Below are 21,125 nucleotides of genomic sequence, written 5' to 3'. Positions count from 1 at the left end.
TGGCCATCCAGCCTCTGTTTAAAAAACCTGCAGTGGAGCTCATGGGGCCAGACACTTCCTCTCATCCTAATCTTCTCAGGGTTATTGAGAGGGTAAGATGGGGACAGGAAAATCATATGTGTCGCCCCACCCAGAGTTCCTTGGGAGAAGGATGGAATCTAAGCTGCCCTGAATCAACAAGCAGTGGCTTGCCTGGCCTCAAATGGAACCCTGAACAAACAACAGCATTTATTGAGCAGCAAAGTTTAGACCTTTCCAGTTTCTCCTGAAACCAACAGGGCCTTGCCTATATCCTGAAACCATGCAACTGTTCCCTCAGTTACCAACAAGCAGGACAATGCTAGGCCAGTGGAAGCAGAACAGCGGACTCATTTACAAGGAGTCTTGCTTCAGCAAATACCCAGGATTCCTCCAAGGCAAATGCAAATGCTACAACGGAAGCAATCTTGTAAAAATGCACCACGCCTCTCATTAATAATTACCTGCGGGATATCTGTACTCAGGTTCCCATCCGCCCACACCTCAGGAATATCTGAGTTTATCATTGTCGGCTTCACGGCAATTGTCGGCTTCGTGTAAGGCAAGGAAGTCACGCCTTCATTGTCCAGAGTCTCGGCTTTGGCTCGGATTCCACGCAGATCCTGCGCTAGCTTGCTGCTGCTTTCCAGGTCGAGGGTTGGCGTCTGCAGCTGATGGAAGTGTCTAGGGCAGAAGCAGTTTTTGCAGGATCCAGGTTTCCAGATATGTTCCACAAAATCGCTGCACGCAGACATTTTCAAGCCCTCTCACTTCACTTTGATGGCCCTCTGGATCTTGCGTATGAAGCGACACTGTTCATTTTGTGCCGCTTCCTCTTTGCGACTGGTCTTAGCTTTCTGGCTTGTTCGATCACCAAATTATCTGCAGAGACAGAAAGCAGTGTGCATATTAAACACAGACTGAAAAATAGGATGTTCTTTAATACTGTCCTTTTATCCCTTTGAACTGCCTCTCTAAAAACACAACCTTCTGCAATCCGCCCCCCGCGTTAACCACAGTGGCAGTCAAGTTAACCACAAGGGCACCAGAGGTATACAATTTTTCCTTGCAGGAAGCACACAAAATGCAGGAAACAGCTGTAAGTTCTCAAATACCTGTGCACAAGTGCCAGGAAGTCCCAATTCAAACAGGCCTCCACAACACATCATTGGCATTGCTAAGGATCCACCAGCAACACTTCCCTTTATAAAGAGATAACCACTTTCTGCATAAAGCGGAGAGGTGCCCCAAGAATGCAGAGATTTTTTTGCACAGTATCATGCATCCTGATATTGCAAATTAGAATCTATAGGTATTAACACATCTGCTTTCCCTCCATCCTACCACCTCATTACTATTTCCTGCACTTGGCAATAAGGCTTATGTGGTGTAGAGCCAGCAGGATGTAGTGGTTAAGAGCAGTGGACTCTAATCTGGAGAACTGGATTTGATTCCCCACTCTTCCACATGAGCAGCGGACACTAATCTGGTGAACTGGATTTGTTTCCCTGCTCTTGCACATGAAGCCTGCTAGGTGACCTTGGGCCCGTCAGTTCTCTGGGAACACTCTCAGCCCCACCAACCTCACAAGGTGCCTGTTGTGGGGAGAGGAAGGGGTTTGGAAGTTGTTTTGAGACTCCTTAGAGAGAAAGACAGGGTATAAATCTAAACTCTTCTTCTATCTGGCTGCTCTAGGTACTGGTCCAACGATAGGAGCAAAGCCTCCTTTCACTCAAGATTTCAAGGAAGTGTGTATAAGAAACGATGCCAACTGGCTTACAGTTGCCAACATCCAGGTGGAGCCTGGAGATCTCCCAGAATTACAACTGATCGCCAGGCTACAAAGATCACTTCCCCTTGGGAAAGTAGCTGCTTCAGAGCCTGTATTTTAGGCATTATATCTCACTGAGTTCCCTCCACAGGCTCCAACCCCAACTCTCCAAGGACTTCCCAACCCAGAGTTGGCAACCCTAAACCCGCTACTTGTCTTGACACCCCAAAATCCCAGCACTGACAACACAACCCCACGTGCGTCATGGAATACCCTTCCACTGCAGGGCCCATCCTCCAGTATGAAGAAAGCATTCTTTCCATGAGGCAATTCTTCGAAGCTGAAAAGGGAGGGCCACCAACCATATTCCGAAGTGTTGGTTATGGAGAAAAAACATGGCAACCAAGATCTCACACAAAGGTCTTGCAAGATTCCAACACTGTCACTGGTTGCAATCAATTTCTTTTAAGTGTGTATTTTCTACTGTTTTTAGGATACTATTTAACAATGAGATTTTTAAAAACTATATATTGGGTTTCCCCCAAATATACAGAACCTTTTGTTTCTTTCTTACCCGCACCGCACTTCAGAATTAGAAACAATGACGCCCTGAATTAATGGGCCTTCTATCCAGTAAAGCTTCTCCCTGAGTGCTGGAGATTTGATTTGCTGCGCAGATTTTTAAAAAATGTTTCTTTGGCAGCAGCTGTCACCTCAGTAGACTAAAAAAAGAAAAGGTTGCGGACCCCTGATTGACAGGATTAGGTAGGTAGAGCCACAATCCTGAACCCAAGTAGATTAGCCCAACCTCCAATGGATTATTGTCTGGAACGTATGTACTTTCCCCCCACGTAAATTAGTGCTTATCATTCACTCTTATATTTAATGCATGTACTGAATGTAGCAAAATGTGCCCTCCTCCCCTGACCCTGGAGGACCCCATTCTACCTGAAAGACCCCCACAGGGGGGGACTTGAGCTATGCTGCCTCTCCTTATGTATCCAGCCCACCATAATGATGGCTATTTCACTCAGTGGTGGCGAACCTATGGCACTTCAGATGTTCATGGACTACAATTCCCGTCAGCCCCTGCCAGCATGGCCAATTGGCCATGCTAGCAGAGGCTGACGGGAATTGTAGTCCATGAACATCTGTGGTGCCATAGGTTCGCCACCACGGCGTGACTCTCCTAAACAGCCTTCTCTTTTAGGGGTGTAATCCTACTTCTCATGAGCAATAGCAAAGCTCCCATTCGATGCAGGAGTGTGGTGGGACATCCAGTTTTGTCCAGAGCAGAAATGGAAACAGCCTTGTCCAGAGAAAATATAATTTTATTGCATTTATCTTATGTTGGAAGCCACTCTAAGCTGGCAAGGGGAAATAATAAAATAAATGCCTGCAAAAAGAATAACTAAATAAAGATTCTTGCTGGCTAATAATGCTTACTAGCCTGACTGCCGAAGCCAAACAGCCCCCCGACTAAAATGTTTTCTGGCTTTCTTTCCTCCCAAGTTATCAATAAGGCTAATGCCAAATCATCAAGCAAGGAGATGATTTGCTGTTCAGTAGCAATGCAGAACCCCACCAAAACAGAGCCCAATTAAAGAAAGTAATGGAAAAGTAAATAACCTATTCAACACGGAAAAGGAGGAACAAAATGCTCACAAATTAAGCAAATTTTCACGTAATACTATTTGCACAAACTGTTTACAGAAAATCTCAGCAATCTCAGTACCCACAATTCTGCAAGCTCAACAGACTTCTGGGAAACCTCTGGCTTATCTTCTAAGTGTTGAAACGAACATGGATCAACACTAAAATCAGCAGCCCTGTGGCACGTTTCCAGCTCCTTGGTCAAAATATGAAGCATGACTTTCCTTTGTGTCTCACTGCCGTTGTGTTGTACATTTCCCCGCCTTTGGGTCTTAAACACAGGAAATTGTTCAGCATACCAGCATCAGAATACAGGGTACAAGATACAATTAAGAAGCAGGAAAACTCAACGCGAGGCTGCCATGTTCACTGGCAGATCTGTGGCCCCTTCCAAATGTATAACGGGTTGCAGTTGGGATAAAGTAACCCGTTTTCCTGTTTTTGCATTCACATGCATCTGTGCAGGCAGAAATTCAAGCCCAAGGAAACAATCTGGGTTGCCGTTGCACCTTCACACAGAGACACGTCTCTTTTGTTTTATTTACTTCCCACTGATGCATATCTACGCAGGCATGAACAAATGAACCCCCACAGCCATGCTGACGACCATCTGCACCTGCGTGCCATGTTTTCCCGAAAAAAAGACAGGGCCTTATATTAATTTTTGCTCCAAAAGATGCATTAGGGCTTAATTTCAGGGGATGTCTTATTTTTCCCCATGATTTTGCGCCCCCCACATGACCAAATCAGCTGCGCTAGGGAATCTGTAACTAGGGCTTATTTTTGGAGTAGGGCTTATATTTCAAGCATCATACAAAAATCCCGAAAAATAATGCTAGGGCTTATTTTCGGGGTAGGTCTTATTTTCGGGAAAACAGGGTAGCTACGCAGATGTAAGCCACAAAATTTTTAAAAAAGGAAAACAGAGGCGAATAAAACGCCTCTTGCCCAGCCATTCGCTTACAAGCGGCCGCAAATGTGGGATTTTTTAAAAAGACTCGCTAATAGACCAATTCTCAAAAAACCCAGTTTGGGGGAAATAACACGGGGCAGACTCGTTTTAGGGGTGGGATCTGTGCGAAGTTCCCTCCCAAAATGTTTTTTTTAACTATCCTACATTTGTGTTTATTGGCCCGTGTGGAAGCGGCTTGTGGTCCTCATAATGTTCATTTCTGTTTGCACATCTCTTTCCAAACAAAAACTAAATTAAATATTTCTGGATGTTCAGGTGATCTGGCTGTGATATCTGTTCACCCGGCTGTTCACTAGGGTTGTTTCGGTTGAACTGGTTGGCTAGGCAGATATCCCCTGCCTTCCTCACTGCTCCATGTGCATCCCTCCTGAAGCTGCAAGCTTGGTGGAAGAGGATGACTATTCCAGATAGAAGGAATGTACCCTTCTTCAGTCAAGGGTATACTATAACTGCGCTCCCCTGCTAGAACCTCCAAACAAGCTCAAGGTCCATTTGCAGGAGAACAAAAACTAAATGATTGATCAGATCTCCTGATATCCACCTCCTTGCTATTTTTTCTTATCCCATCCTTCATCCACCTCTGTTGCTTTTTTCCCCAATGCTGAAGTTCAGATTGTAATTTAGTTGTTTTTTGGGTTATGTTACTCCGAAAGTCAACAAAATAACAAGTCTCAATATCGTACATTACAAAGTCAGTATCGTACATTACAAAATATACCATCACACAAAATTTATCAATAACACGAACCATTAGCATATAATGTAACAGTATCAGCAAACAATCACGACATGTACATAGCTAAATACCAATGGATATCAACAACAAATACACAATAACATGCCAATATCATTAATTAACAGGGAATTTAGGGGAACTGATCTCAATAATCCAGAGATCAGCTATCATTCCTGAAGATCTCCAGGATCCATCTGTCTTGGAGGGGCAGGGCGTCGAAGCAGAAGAGAAGAGATATCATTTTGGCCACTTTTTAACTGCTGCTGACCCAGGTTTACTTTCACCCCTGGCATCAAAGACACTATCGCCACCAAGGACCTGAGAGAATCCCACACAGGTGTCAAACTCGCGGCCCTCCAGATGTTATGAACTACAGTTCCCATCATCCCCTGCAAGCATCATGCTGGCAGGGGATGATGGGAACTGTAGTCCATAACATCTGGAGGGCCACAAATTTGACACAACTTTCAGGTCATTTCTGGGGCTACTTAGATCTGTATGCCTCGAGGAGAAGGCTGACCCAGGCATAGGGATTCCAGCCTCCAGATGGAACCTGGGCATGCCCCAGAATTTCAGCTCATCTCCAGATCACAGAGATCAGTTATCTAGTGGGAAATGGATGCTCTTGGAGAGTGTCTTCCTCAGGTCCACCCGCAAATCTCCAGGGGTTTCCCAGCCTAGATCTGACAATCCTACTCCTCCATCCCTCACCAGGGGCCGGGGGGGGGGGGGGACAGACGGACGGACCGACCTGGGAGCCCTGTCCAAGCAGCTCATGTCCTCTGAGCCTTCAGAGATGCTGTTTTTCCAAGATGTAAACTGCCTTTACGGAAAAGGGGCATTGAAACGCAGCAAATAAACAGAAAAGTGAGCGAAGGTGAAAAGCAGGCTTTATTACCTGTTCCAGAAGAAAACTTTGGGAGAGGGGAGGGAGAATCTGACTTTTCAGGTGAAGCAGTGTGGATATATTATTATATTTAAGAATCCCCTGTCTTTCTGAAGTCACCTGAGACGGTGAACCACAAGTTTTTAGCAACTACAATTTGACAACAAAGTTGTTATCTTTATATATCAATTTTATCCATTGCATTTTAATCCTCTTGTTCCTCCCAAGAGCTCAATGCAGCATACATGTTTCCTCTTCTCACATTTTACCTCACAACAACCCCGGGAGGTAGAACAGAGGAGGAGAGCACGACTGGCACAAGGAAGAGATGTGAAACTCCAGACCTAGGTGTGGTGGGCGTGGGGGTGGGGGAAGGAAGAAAGACAGATTTTTGCCAAGAACACTTTAAATGTTTTTCTTTGACTAATGCTGAGAGAAGGGAGAACCCCTACGAAACATATTCTCTTTGAGAATGAAGTGAAGTGATTTTTTTAAAACAAGCTTTTACTCATTCTAAATGCTTTCGAAGAAGGGTGGGATATGAAGATTTTTATGTAAGACCATCTGGAGCATTAGATAATGATACTTCCTGTGTGCACTGAAGATGTATTTAACATAATTTCAAAGTTCCCAGTTGCCTTGAAGAAAGACAGGCTTATAAATATTTTAGATAAATTAAACTACTGAGATACGTTCATTGTTCAAAGAAGAATAATTTTACTCTCATTTAAAGACATGCTGTGAGTATGATAATACGCTACTGAAGAGATTTGTGTTTTCAATGCTGTTAAACATAGTCCTCAATACACTGGCTATATGAAGACCATCTAAGTCCAAATAATAAACCTTATTTGTGTTTACTATAAAATGTATGATTTATATTTTGACTGTGCTTTCTCTGTACTTTGCAGGTATATTTACTTAGGTACTATAAGGTGCAGCAGCTGGCTCCCAATTGTTGGTTCCGTTCAAACAGACTGCAATCCTGTGCAGAAAAAAATCTTACGATCCAGTGGGTAAAGAACTGATTTTCAGGGAAGTCAAAAATTTAAATGTCTTAAATATGTCAAAAAGCACAATTTTATACACTAACAAAGTTGTAGATCAGGACTCCTCAACCTTTTCTGGTGCCCGCCAAGTGTTTTTAGGAAGCAGGTGAGGCCAGGTAAGGCTTTTACCTAGCAAGGCTTCTGACTGGCTGTGCAGGTTTTTAAAATGTTGCTTTAACAGCAGCTGCCACCACTGCACGAGGATCTGCATTAAGCTGTAGCAGCCATTTTGTTGCTAGCTCCACCTCCTGTGGCAGCCATTTTGTTGCGATACCCATCATGCTGTGACAGAATTCCGAATGTGTCCACAGGCTCAAAAAGGTTCGGGACCCCTGTTGTAGATTATGTTTTTAATGTTTAATTTTGATAAGAAAGTAAGGGTTGCATATATTTCTAGCCTCCCCCCCAAAATCTTCATTTTTTCCTCTAAAAAAAATAAAATATGTAGCTTCAAAATGTCTAAAAAGCATACAACTCTATCCCATGGTTATCCAGTACACTTCATGCCACAATGTTGATTCAGTCCTGGGACCCTCTGGTGCTCGTCGTCCACTTTAACCAGCATGTCAAACTGGCTTAAATCCAATAATCCACTAATTAAAATTCAACAATCCATTCCACAGGCAAACAATATAATCAATACGGCGTGAATATGCCAAGAGATAGTACACTATAATAAGGACAATTGTGACTCTTTAGAATTATCTCGCTGTGCCATTCTAATAACAGTTTCTTGGGGAACACGACCCCGCGGCAGAAATCACGTGCGCTGAGAGTAGCGCGCCGCAAACGGTAAGTGGGGAAAGGGCCTTTGTTTGCAAGTACCACTTCATCTCCACATCTTAAACACATAGGGTTATCATCTTCCAGATGAGATCCAGAAATCTCCTGGAATTAAAGCTCATATCCAGACTAAAGAAATCAATTCCCTTGGACAAAATGGATGCTTTAGAAAGTTGACTCTATGACAGTGGTTCTCAACCTTCCTAATGCCTCAACCCTTTAATACAGTTCCTCATGTTGTCTTGACCTCCAACCCTAACATTTATCCATTTTACAGATGGAGAACACTGATGCAGAGAGTCTTAGGCGACCCCTGTGAAAGGGTCGTTCGACCCCCAAAGGGGTCCTGACCCCCAGGTTGAGAACCACTGCTCTATGACATTGTATCCCACTGGAGTCCCTGTCCTCCCAGGCTCCACCCCAAAATCTCCAGGACTTCCCAGCCAGGAGGTGACAACCCTACCCCAGCTGGTGGCCAAAGGGGGATCTGTCAGCCCTATATACACCTCTATAAAATGTGCATGCATGTTGAGACTCCATTTTTCATTGACCAGAAAAAGATGGCGTACCCTGTCTCTATTTAGCTGCAACCTTACATATTTTAACCGTGACCACATCCCAACTGCTATACACGCTCCCAACATTGCAAAATAGGAAAGGTGATTTACATCTTCTCGAGGCCTCCAAAGTGGGATATAAACCATATAAATAAGAAATATATTTGCTGCAGAACCCAAAGCTAAAAACAAATTATCAGTTCACACAATTATACAAATCCTGCTGCGAGGCAACAGTTAGAACAATCTATCACATTTTTAATTTCTCCTTGCTTTCTCATCACATTAAATCGTATGACAATTTCTCCCTTTTTCTTGAGCATATTTTTTCCAATTTAACATAATCTGGACATATCCCAGATACTGCAGAATATCAGAACAGGCTACCCTTTAATTAAAGAAGATATTGCATTGCCACAGTTAACTCAATTATGACGGTTTACAAAGATCTTGGCAAAACATTGGTCGTTAACGCCTATTTCACATTTATTTTTCTCCCCAATTAGACTGTTGATTCATGGTCCAGCAGTTAATTGGTTTAGATCGCTGAACGCTTTTGCTTCCAGCAGGGTCAAAATTCTCCTTTCATACCAATAATTGGATCAAAACGAAGAAGACAAAAGGATTATAATGGGAAAATGTTAACTGCCCTCATTTTAAAAACTAGCCATACTGCTGTAAGTAATTGGACCCCTGCTCCTGCTAAGAGGTGCTATGAAGGCATGGCGGCCAAAGACTAGCATAAGAGCAAGACACTGCTCCATACAAAATGGATGCCTCTCAGGGAGTTCTGGGATCCACCTTGTGTGTCAAGCCTGGGCAGGAAGATGGTTGGTGCTGAACTTTTCCCTTGGCCCTAAGGTATGCCTGGCTGGACAATCGGGCTAGCTAATCTCCACTGGGTCACCCTAAAGTGATTCAATTAACACTCCAAACAGACTATTAATTATCCTATCTGCACCCATCCCAGCAACCAATTAGTATTCGAAGAGAATAGCCCAGGCACTCTCTTGGGTCCTGATGACTCTCCTAGCTTTTTGTTGGATCCCCAGAAAAGTAATTAATCTTTTGTCTCCGGCTTTCCTTCCAGTTTATCTCATACTAACTCAGGACCCATTTGGGGGTATAAATATTGGCCATTTGGGCACTCAAAATGTGTGTGTGCTGGATTTGTTTGTACATGCGCACACACACACACACACCACAAACTTGCATGTGGGCTCTTCCTTTTGCTCCTGGAAGTGCTGGTTGTTTTCCTCTTCAGATCTGCTTTCCCTGGATGTCCCTTCGATATTGGTAACTATCACCCATCCCTGAAACCCTATCCAACACCCTCCCTTTTCTCTTAGTCAGCTCTTATGTGCTCTGTTTGTGTGTGTCCTTTGCTTGAAATGTAGTTCTTGTTTTACGATTCTTATTTTTTTTAATAAAACCCATTTCAACTGTATAACTGCCGGCTCATTTGAGAGTTTTCACCCAGGACTAACCTGGTATACACAGGTTATCGATCCCAGCTACCACCTCTCGCATTCTGTCTCCAGCTAATTCCCCCAACTAAAGTGGAGACTGCCTACTCAGGGTAATACTAATCATACAAATCATATGAATATTACCTGGGAGGGGGGATGTATTGTGTTTCTATTGGTGCTTGCAAAAACAAGAGCAAAGGAGGCAGGAAAACTGTAACTACCTACCTACCAGTGACAAAAGCCACTAAATAAACTATAAGAACAACAGAGATCCAAATAGATAATTACATATTTTGAATTACTTCCAACTGCTAGCAGCTCAAAAATTGAGGCTTGGGGTTTATCTTTGTAAACAGCTTTAAGAATAATGAGCTACCAGCTACAGTCTTGAAGATTTCCCCAAGACTCTGCTTCCGGAATCTACATTATTCCACATTTTTGAAAGCTGTCATGGAAGCATACTAAGAGGGCTGAATAGTGTGCTGCTAATTGTAAAGCCTTCCTCTTGAGGAACAGCCTCTTCCTCTGCAGGAAGTCTCCATGCTTAGCTAAGCAGAGCAGCAGGATATGACCACTACAGATTTAAACACAGAGTTTTCTCAAAGGAATCCAACTCTGTGTTTGTAGCAGAAGCTGCAGGTGCATAGCACTGATCGGCTGGTGTCTGTGCTGTCACAAAGGCACCTCTCTCTAAGACTTTTTCCCACTTGTACAATTTTAAAACATTAGATGCAAAAGTAAATTAAAATATATATGAACATACCAGCTGCACTTTCAACAGCTACAAAAAAAGCAAGCATAAATAAGAGGAGAACTGATAACTAAATCAACATTCTGTTTGCCAGTTCATACACTAGGTCAACTGTATTGCAAAAGAAGAGGAAAGTTGGGCTCACCTCTCCAGAGAAGTGGCCACAGAGGTATCTGACTTTCGGTTATGTTTGTGCGCACCCTGAACACCTTGCATGTCACCAAAATACAGAAACACCTAACGGATTCTATTTACTTACTACCTCACCCGACTTCCAAAGACATCAGGGTGGTATACATGGCTCTTTCTCCCTATATTTTACTCTTACAACAACATTGTAAGGTAGGTCAGGCCGGAAGAGAACATCTTATCCAAGGTCACCTAGTGACAGCATAGTGGGCATCTGAATCTCCCAGATCTAAGTCAACCACTCTAACCACTACACTACATAACAAGAAATATCTGAAATCTCAAGAATACCTTTGGAATATTGAAAAAGAGTCTCAAAAACCAAGGATTTGACATCAAATTCTGAACAATAAACCCACTCTCTGTAAAAGGTGACTCTCCTAGCATCCCATTAGAAACACGCCCTTCTGAGGAATTCCCCCTGTAAATCTACATTCTATGGCTCACGTGTGTGTAAAATGCTGCCAAGTCACAGCTGACCTTTGGTGACTCTATAGAAGGTCAAGGCAAGAGGCGTACAGAGGTGGTTTGCCATTGCCTGCCTCTGCATAGCAGCCCTAGAACTCCTTAGTGGCCTCTCACCCAAATACTAACCATGGTTGATCCTGCCTAGCTGCTAAGATATGAAGAAATGGCCCTCCTGGGCTATCCAGGTGAGAACCTGACTTACAAGCCACAGCAAAAACACACTTATCTAGAAGGCATTTTTATGTCTTTGAAGTTAGGGGGCGGTAGAACTACCACTTCTCTTGATCACCTAGAGCAGTGACGGCGAACCTTTTCGAGACCAAGTGCCCAAACTGCAACCCAAAACCCACTTCTTTACTCGCCAAAGTTGCCAACCACGTGAACAATTTAACCCAGCCGAAGCCACCAGAGAACAGGAAGTGATGCGCCGCACCCGGAGGAGTGCATGGTTTTGGAGTCCACTTGCCGTGGGTGGTGGCAAATTCCTCCCAGACCCCTCCCCCTTCCCCCGCGGCACCCCTGCAGCGCTCCCCCCACGGCTTCCCCCCCACATTTACGTTACAAACTGAGCAGGCTGGAGAACAGGCTTCAAAGGCCCTGGTGGGAACTACATTTCCCAGGGTCTCCTGGGAAATGTAGTTCCCACCAGGGCCTTTGAAACCTGGAAGGGAACAGGCCTGTTCTCCAGCCTGCTCGGTTTCTAAAGTAAGTGGGGGGGGGGGGCGCACTCTGGCCCAGCTACACCTCTGATTTAACCTGAATACTGAGGTTTTAGTTTAGAAAAAACGGTTGGCTCCAAGTTGGCGTTACTTGGGAGTAAGCTTGGTGGTAGCCAGTGGCTTTGCTTTGAAGCAACCGTGCAACGCTTCAAATGGGTGAATCACGACCCTAGGTTTACTCAGAAGTAAGCCCCATTGCCAGGAACCAAGCTTACTCTCAGGTAAAGGATCATGCTTTAGTTCTTCCCATGAAAATCAGTGGGGTTTAACAGCACTTAACAGAGTTACTTACATGTTGTGTCCAGCGGCCCAGGCCAGCCTAGATGTGGGGGGGCCATTTTCCACCCCGCACTTGACGAACTCTGCGCGTGTGTGCCCACAGAGAGGGCTCTGAGTGCCCCCTCTGGCACACGTGCCACAGGTTCGCCACCACTGACCTAGAGCTAACCACTGTACATCACAACGATGACCAGTCCAAACAGGTTAAAGCACATCTGATTTATAAAGTTAGGGAGTAATGTTTACCAGCAATAAGTCAAACATGCCATGTATCATTTCCAGGTTCATAGACCAAGGAACCTGAATGAAGATTGGCTTAAAGCACTTTTAATATGAACAGTGATGGGAACTTTCTGCACAGCAGAAACCTAAGCCTTGCTTTAGACCTAACTAAAGTCAAGGGAAACTCCATAAAGTTTCAGTTCCTTTAACAATATAAAATGAAAGGGAACTTCTCTACGTTGTAAATTCTATTCCTACATCCTGCACCTGTTTACTCTGTGACATTTGCATCAGGGTGCTTGCATTGCTGAAATGCCGACAGAACATTATGCTTTGCAAAACAGGGCTTCCGTTGCTGTTGGTATTTATTTCTGACATTTTAACAAACGCTACCCAAGGTGCTATATAGCAACCTAGCACAATATGACAAATCCTTATTCTTTACTTACAAGTACAGTAAGTCGTAAAAGTTTCAGAACAACAACATTCCTAAACGCCTTTAGCTAAGTACCAACGTATGTTTCTTTGGTATTCACACCAACTGTAAAGCAGATCGATATTATTATGCCTTTCATTACATGGGGGAATGAAGTTAAGAAGGAGAGGTGAGATTCGAACTGGGCATTTCTCAAAACAAATGAGTAAACTCAGAGTAAAAGTTAACAGTATTAGCCTGGACTGTTCTAAATACAACTGTCCTAAATACGAGGGAGCTAGGACAAGGCTTTTGGCTCTTCTTCCTGTCAAGTTTAAGGAATACTCCACTGCTGGGAAGGTTATATTCCTACTAAACAACTCCTCTTCTGTGATTTTAACTTCTGTAGCTAGGTTTCTTTTAGGAATTGTGGAATAATACCTGTGACAGTTTTATGTATGGAACACTTGTCTGGATATTGCTGGTTGTTATTGATATTATGCCTAATAAAGGTTTTATGCATATTAGCCTGGAATCCCACAGTTCTAATTCCAATTCAGTGATTAATTTACTGGATGGCCTTAGGAAGGGCACTTTCTTCCAGCTTCCTCATCCCACAGGTTGTAACAACGGAGACATAATACCAGCCTACCTTACAGGGTTGTAGCAAGGATTGCTGAAACTATTTCTGGGAAGCATGTAGGGAAAAGTACTACGCTGTCATCAAATACTTTCCCCCATTGAGACCTGCTTTCTGTAAAGCTACAGGCCTTTCACACATACACACTTCCTCGATTGTTCAGGGATGACTGTGTGAAATGATTCCACTGAAGAGGTGAGGTTGTCTACTCACACACGCTAGTTTTCATTTGACTGCAAAATCACATGATGAACGAGCAAGTACCAACCAGGCCTGTGTTAATCTATACTGGTATGTTTTGGTTCTCAACATTTCTGCTGACTTAAAGCCCATTATTTCCCCATTATTTCATGCAGGATTAAGGCCAGGAAACTCCACTGTTAATTACCCACTAGTCATCTCTACATTCCAGTCAGCCTTCTGGTGGTGGGAAGTGCTGCCAAATCTCTGTCAACTCTGCAGGGTTTGCCAGGCAAGAATGTTCCAAGACAATTTTGCCATTGCCTGCCTCTGCATAGCAATGCTGTACTGCACTGGTGGTCTCCCGATAAGACCTTGGTGAGATCGGGCTATCTTTAGGTCAGGGCAGCCAGCCAAAAGACTTAAAAGGTAAAATTTTAAGCAAGCACCAAATGGACAGGGATGCTCTTATCTGAGTCTCTTCTGACTCACATTATTTGTTTTAAGTGGTTGCATAAAACAATCCTAAATTGGTCTACTCGTGTCTAGTGCAATGGGGCTTATGCCCAAAAACGCATTTTTAGGATTATAATGGCACTGTAATATTTTTATATTGCCTTTTACTTCCAACTGCTGCCTTTGCAACTATTTTAATGTATCTAGAAGGAAAGGAAGATAAAGACACAACATACATCTTTTCTGTTTCCTTACAGAGAGTGGGAACTATTCAATTATCAAAGACACATTTAAAAAATTGCAGTTTTGATACAGTTCCACCTTATTTGACTAGCCCACATTTTTGCCCCATCCTTCGTCTGGGAAGGAAGAAGTTCTGCCTTCCTACATTATCTTCACAACAACCCTGTAAGGGATCTTAGATCGACTGACTGACCCAAGGTCACCCAGTGATGTGCACAAGTGAGTGAGGATTTTATCCCAGCTCCCGGGCTAGCACTAACCACTATACTACATTGGCTCTATAATATTCTAAATCCCACTCCCCGTTGCCTCCGGGTATACACCAGCAACGCATGAAAATAATGTTCATTCCCTGTTATCTGTTTCTGGATCTGGCCGTGAGGGATATACAGCATCTGTAAATAAAGGATTCCACTGTCTGAACACTACAACCATCAACACTACAACCATCTATACATCAATTAAGATTTTATCACTTTTAACCTCTTTTTTTTCTTTTTTGCTGTGAAGTCATAGCTAAACTTATGGTGACCCCATAGGGTTTTCAAGGCATGAAACATTCAGAAATAGTTTGCCATTATCTGCTTCTGCATCACCCTGGTATTCTTTGGAAGTATTACATCCAAATATTGGCCAGGGTGGAGACTCTGCATGTGTCACCCAGCAAGTTTTAACAGCTGATTATGTACTGCTGATCTGCTCCGCAGTGAGGAAATGTTTCCTTTGGGGCAGATTTCCTTGCAGAAACACTCTGTGTTACAGCGCTGCAGATCCCAGAAGCCCCATGGTTAGTGAGAGTGGGGAAACCCAGATGTTTTCCCTTGCTTCTGGGTTCTGCTCCTTCCGGTCTCCCCTGCCACTCCTCACAGGGGTTTCCAAGGGATCTATGGCCGGCTTTTGCGAAAAGCACAAAAATATCAATATAACAGAAATATCATTATAACACAGAAATAATGATTTATAATAAACATCTTTAAAAACTTTAAAAATAAAGCCTGCAATCTTGCAATGACTGGGAGCAGTAGGGCACCTCCATGCATGTAAACAGAGAAATACAAGGAGACCCCACTATGGAACAAAGTGCCCAGAGGAAAGCATTCCATGCATACGCATAATAGACCATAATTGCAGAGTGGGGATTCAAACCTGGGTTTCCCAGATCTTGGTCCAACAGCTTACCCACTACAGCAAGCTGGCTCTCCACTTTTACCTGCATATCCCAAATATTGTACTCTTACAGAATCTTTTCTGATTGTTCTTCATTTCATCCACTATGAACCATGCAGAAGTCATACAGGAATGACTCATTTTCTATACTAACAAATTCAGCTACTGATTGCTCACTGAGACTGGCAAGCATTAATGCTCCTTTTTATGTCCAAGTTGAATTTTAATCGGGCCGCTATAGCTATTTCAGAGGGGCTAACGTAATGAAATTCATACCTAACGTGTAAATCACATCTCGTAGTAAACAGAATCCTGAGACATTTGGAAGTTTTAAGCATCCACTGGACCATCTTTTGCACCTATAACCAATCACTCTGATTTTTTTTAACTGAAAAAGAGACTTCGTAAAGGAACCAATTCATCGGTATCACTAGATGCAGAATCCCCTGGGAAATTATCTTGTACAAGGGAGGTGTGAATGAGCGTGCGCACACATGCTCTTGCGCTGAGTGGAATTGGAGTCGGACAGGTTCCCAGAGGATTGAGTCCAAGAATGGAGGGAGATCGTATGTCTCTACTGCAATATGCATTGTAAGACTTTATCAACTGAGACAATGTTTGCCATGAAATCTCTAACCATTTAAAGCAAAAATTAGTCAGCAGGCTGTATTTTCATGTGTGGCGTCAACATTAAGCATTAATGTGTGGCATCAACATTAAGACTGGATACTACGTTATACCGGTAAGTAGTTTATTTACCTTTACTGACCCCACAGATATTTTCAATGGCATTTTAACTGTTAATTACTATTGCAAATAAAATAAAGGCTCTAATTAGACACACTGAAGACCCGCTGAATTCAACAGGGCATGCCAGACTGCATAAAATCAGTGCGACATTGTGAGGACTAGCTTTCTTGGGGTGGGAACATTACAGTGCAGTAAGCTGACAATGCCATCCTGAACAGAGTTATACCCTTCTAAGCTTATGAACTTCAAAAGACCTAAAAGGGTGCAATTCTGATTCGGATGGTACTGTAAATATCGGAATAAAAACACAACTCAGTTATCCAACAAACGCTTGAATATTAAACACCCAGGGCATGACCCAGCCCAGTCCAAGCACTGTTAACTCTCACGGATTTCAGCACAAAGAGCTTTAAGTGCCCACTTAGATCTCCCAGCGAAATGGAAGCTGAACTCAATTTTGGCTGGATCATTTCATCCGCTATGAATCACGCAGACACCATACAGAACTTCCACTGCAACAGGAAATAAATCCGCTGGAATCACTGTACCAATTCCAAAGATGAGGGTGTGACACAGACTAGAACAACAATGTGAAACCACCCCCACCCCTCACTCAAAAACAGCAAACATCAGCCATGCACTGTGGTCTAGCAAGTACTTGAAAGCCTTGTATTTTTGTAATCCATGGCAGCCCACAAAAATGGGACTGCAAGGCTATTGTTCAGACACTAGTTTAAGTTGCCAACCGGCCTGGAGGAAAATGTCAAGTCTCCTTAATGCAATCTTAATACAGTCTGACAGCCAGTGGTCTAGTGCAGGGGTAGGGAACCTGCGGCTCGAGAGCCGCATGCGGCTCTTCTGCCCTTGCACTGCGGCTCCACGAGCCGTGCCACCGGCTTCATCCTTGCCCGCCTGCAGGCAGCAGGGCGGGCGCACCAATTGCCCGCAGCCAGCTGGGCCGCACCGCGGGCTTCCCCTCTTGCCCGCGGGCTTCCCCTCTTGCCCGCGGGCTTCCCCTCTTGCCCGCGGGCTTCCCCTCTTGCTTTCCTGGCGGCCGGTGAGGCCGAGCCGCTGGCCCCATCCTTGCCCGCCCTGCAGGCAGCAGGGCGGGTGCATCCATGCGCTTCTCAGAATGAGTGGAGTAAAAGATAAAAAAGCCCAATATATATCTTTATTTTAAATGTCAAAAATTATTTGTGGCTCCAAGTGTTTTCTTTTCCCATGGAAAACGGGTCCAAATGGCTCTTTGAGTATTAAAGGTTCCCTACCCCTGGTCTAGTGGTTAAGAGAATAATGGACTCTAATCTGGAGAACTGGGCTTGATTCCCCACTCCTCCACGTGAGCGGCGGACTCTTACAGTGACAAACGGAGGGGGAGCTGCGCCCGGGACATGAGCTGCCCCGATACACGCCACCCCACCCCGTGACGGCAATGGTGGCGCCCGAGACAAGCCGCCCTGGATGTCCCCATTGCTGCTATGCATCTGGATTCTTATCTGGTGTACCACATTTGTTTCCCCAGTCCTGTATTGCTGCTGGGTGACCTTGGGCCAGTCATAGTTCTCTCTGAACTCTCAGCCCCACCTACCTCACAAGGTGTCTGCTGAAGGGAGAAGAAGGGAAGGAGTTTGTAAGTTGCTTTGAGACTCCTTAAGGTTGAGAAGAGCAGGGTATAAAGTCCAAACTCTTTTTCTTCTAAAGTGTGGAAATGGTCAGAGGAAAGTTTTCATTGCATTGAGGTCAATGGCATTACCTGTTGGATAACATCCCATTTAAAATGTTAAAGAGGCACAACATTTTTTTTCTCCCATCAGTCGGCAATCTATACCCTAATGAAATTCAGGTTTTACCCATAAAAATCCACATTTATGAGGCTGTATTTAGCTTGGGTACATGGGAAGCATTGCAGACAATCTCTTTTGAAGGCAAGGAACAGATTGACAGTTTGGGATAGCTTCACATATGAGGCGACAAGTTACTTGCCCTCTCAATGCATTCACCAGCCCACCTAAATAAGCCAGAGGCGTATCTAGGAAAAATTGAGCCCGTAGACAAAATCTGAATCCCCCCCCCCCCAACAGGTGCCCTGGTCTACTGCCTAGAACCCAGGTCTATCACCTGAACCCTGCGGCAGCATCCAGGTTTACTGCCTGGAGCTCGCGCCGGCATCCAGGTCTATGCGCGCCATAGGACATGGGATATCCCATGTCCCCATAGGTGGTACACCCCTGAAATAAACCCTTGAGAATAAACTCTTGGAGGCTTAAACAGAATGAAGAGTTGCCTTTTGTAAACCTTCCCTGCCTTTGCACTGTTTGCAAGCTCGGATTAGACCAGAATAGACAAAACAGGCTTGAATCCTATGCACACTTACCTGGCACAGAAATCACACTTCAACACAGTCAGATTTCCAAGGAAATAACCATTGCCAGAGAACAGACAGATCAGAGTTCAATGTTAAACAGGTATCTCAGTAAGGCAGAAGTTTTAAAAGCAACTGGCTACTTGAAATTGACTAAAGCAACACGAGACAGAAACAATAACCACGGCACAAACTGCAGCTGAAGCACAAGCAGCTGGCTTTGAAACTGTGCCCAGTTTAAAGAAACATGAATTTCACAGTATCCAATTACACTATGGAGTTTCACAGCTTTTCAGTCAAATTACCTTCCCCTTTTTTCAACACAGCTTATGGAAATATCTGGTTTTTAAAAGACAGCTTGCCCAGCGCAGAAAGGAGCCAGGGCTGGTCTGAAGCAGCCATGGGACAAGGCTCGCCCTGCTCTGGTCCAAGTAACGCGTTCCCACGCACCCGCAGGATCCGTGTTCGGGTTCCTGCGCTGCGATTAACCTCGCTAGGAACGGCCTGGGACTTCCTTCTGCCGGGACCATCTGCTGCGGCCGGGGGAAGGGGGGGGGGCACACGTGCCATAAAGCGCAACTGCGCCGCGATCCGGTTCAAGGGGCAGCCCATCCCCCCCAAAAAAACCACTTCATGTGCTCCTTTGAAACAGTCGCGCAAAAGAAAGCGCAACAAAAGCGTGGGATCCAGCAACTCCTAAACCCAACACGTGTGCGCCCGCGCGCATACACACATGCATGGGCACCCAAGCCAGGGCAAACCTGGCATCCCTGTTTATAAGGAGAATCTTTCAAAGGGATTTACTTGGCGAGGAAACTTTGGGACGGGGGGGGGGGACCAGCGCTCGGGGGTTTCTGGTACCCCCGCCGAGACCGCTGCCCGGCCAGATCTCCCTTCTTTGCTTTCCAGCTCGGCTGCAGAAAGTTTCTGGCTTCCGATTTGCGGGTTTCGGGAAGGAAGCCCCGCCGGACAGCCCCGGCAGCGGGGGCCGAATGAATGAATGAGCGCCTCCGGCTGCTTGGCGAGCGTCATTTTGGGGAAGCAGCGTTCCCCCCCCCCCCCCCCGACCCCTGCGCCCCCACTCTTGCAAAGGCATCACAGGGGCTCTCCGCAGCCGGATCCCCGGCGTGGCTGCCGGCTGCCCGAGAGCGATGAATGGCAGCAAGGAAGGCCAGACAGGAAACTCACCTCCCAGGCTGCTTCGCCTGCTGCTGCTGCTGCAGCTCCCTGCACCGAGAGCCCCCCGGGCGTGCAAAGGGAGCCGCTGCCTGTCCCTCCCGGCTAAGGACCAGCAGCAACCGAGCAGGCGACTAGGAGCCCGGCCCAGCTCCCGCAGCGCGGTGCGCCTGCATGCAATGTGTGTGTGTGTGTGTGTGTGTGTGGGTCTGTGTCTGAGGCAGGCATGCCCGGCTGCAGGCGCCGCCAGCTCCGCCTCCTCTGCAAAGTTGACCCTCCTCCGCCAGCCCTGCCCCCTCCGTCCAGCGCCCCCTGCCAAACAGTCCTCCCCCCCAGGCCGGAGCTGGGGCGGGCAGCCCGGGTTGCACAGGAAAAAGGGGGCTTGTTTGCCGTGGCGTGCACCAGCCCAGCCAGATCTCGCCTTCCCTGACCCACTGCAGGGCTGTTCTGACTACCGTTTGAAGGCAGCGTTTGGAAACACCTTTTGCTCTTGGAGACTCCGAGCTGGCAGTTCGTCCTGGCTTTCTGTCGATCTCCCCCACCCAGCCCCAGCTATCTGCTCTCCCCTCCCTCTTTCATCTGCACCCCACACGAAGATGACTGCACCCCTTTCTTCACCCTCCTCCTTACTCCCTTCCCTGCACCCATGGGTGCTACCCCCCCCCCCATCTGTCAATTTGCCTCCTTTTCTCCCTCCATTCTCTGCCTTTGTTTTGTCCACAGCAACAGGACACCGGGCTTTCATTCATCCAGCAATTTACACAGGTGGGCTAAGAAATATGGCTGGCACCCTGACAAACCCCCCCCCCAAATCCAGAGAGGAGGGGCAATGAAAATGTAAATGATTCAGACGTTAATTGTTCCCCTAAAGAGGTAGGAAGCAACGGCAAAGAACTGGTAGGTGGGTGGTAGCGATGCCTGCCTTCAGGTGGGACCTGGAGATCACATGGAATTAAAACAGATCCCCAGACCACCGAGATCAATTCCCCTGGAGAAAATGGCTGGACTCTATGGCGTTCTACCCAGATGAGGTAATTTCCTCCCTAAACCACACCCTCTCCAAGCTTCATGCCCCAATCTCCAGGAATTTCCCAGTCCTGAGATGGCAGCCTCAGGCACACACAAGAAGAGAAGAGTTTGGACTGCCTACCACAAGGAATCTCAACGCAGCTTGCAACGCCTTCCTTTTCCTTGCCCACACCAGACACCTTGT

At 45.6% G+C, this 21,125-nt stretch overlaps 1 protein-coding gene across 1 annotated transcript in view; it reads right to left on the bottom strand.

Moving 5' to 3' along the window:
• The window catches only part of PRAG1 (PEAK1 related, kinase-activating pseudokinase 1), a 68,928-nt gene extending 48,765 nt beyond the window's left edge, over positions 1 to 20,163 (bottom strand). The window contains exons 1-2 of the mRNA XM_048504185.1: positions 19,925 to 20,163; positions 483 to 900 (exon numbers count right to left, since the gene is read on the bottom strand). Of these exons, the coding sequence (XP_048360142.1) occupies positions 483 to 773 (291 nt within the window). The 5' untranslated portion in view covers positions 774 to 900; positions 19,925 to 20,163. The remainder of the gene's footprint in view (positions 1 to 482; positions 901 to 19,924) is intronic.
• Positions 20,164 to 21,125: the final 962 nt, after the last annotated feature.

The sequence above is a fragment of the Sphaerodactylus townsendi genome, linkage group LG07 (genome assembly GCF_021028975.2).
Source record: "Sphaerodactylus townsendi isolate TG3544 linkage group LG07, MPM_Stown_v2.3, whole genome shotgun sequence".
Classification (NCBI taxonomy): domain Eukaryota; kingdom Metazoa; phylum Chordata; class Lepidosauria; order Squamata; family Sphaerodactylidae; genus Sphaerodactylus; species Sphaerodactylus townsendi.
The sequence above is the reverse complement of the archived record's forward strand: the minus strand, read 5'-3'. Positions and strand labels throughout refer to the sequence as shown.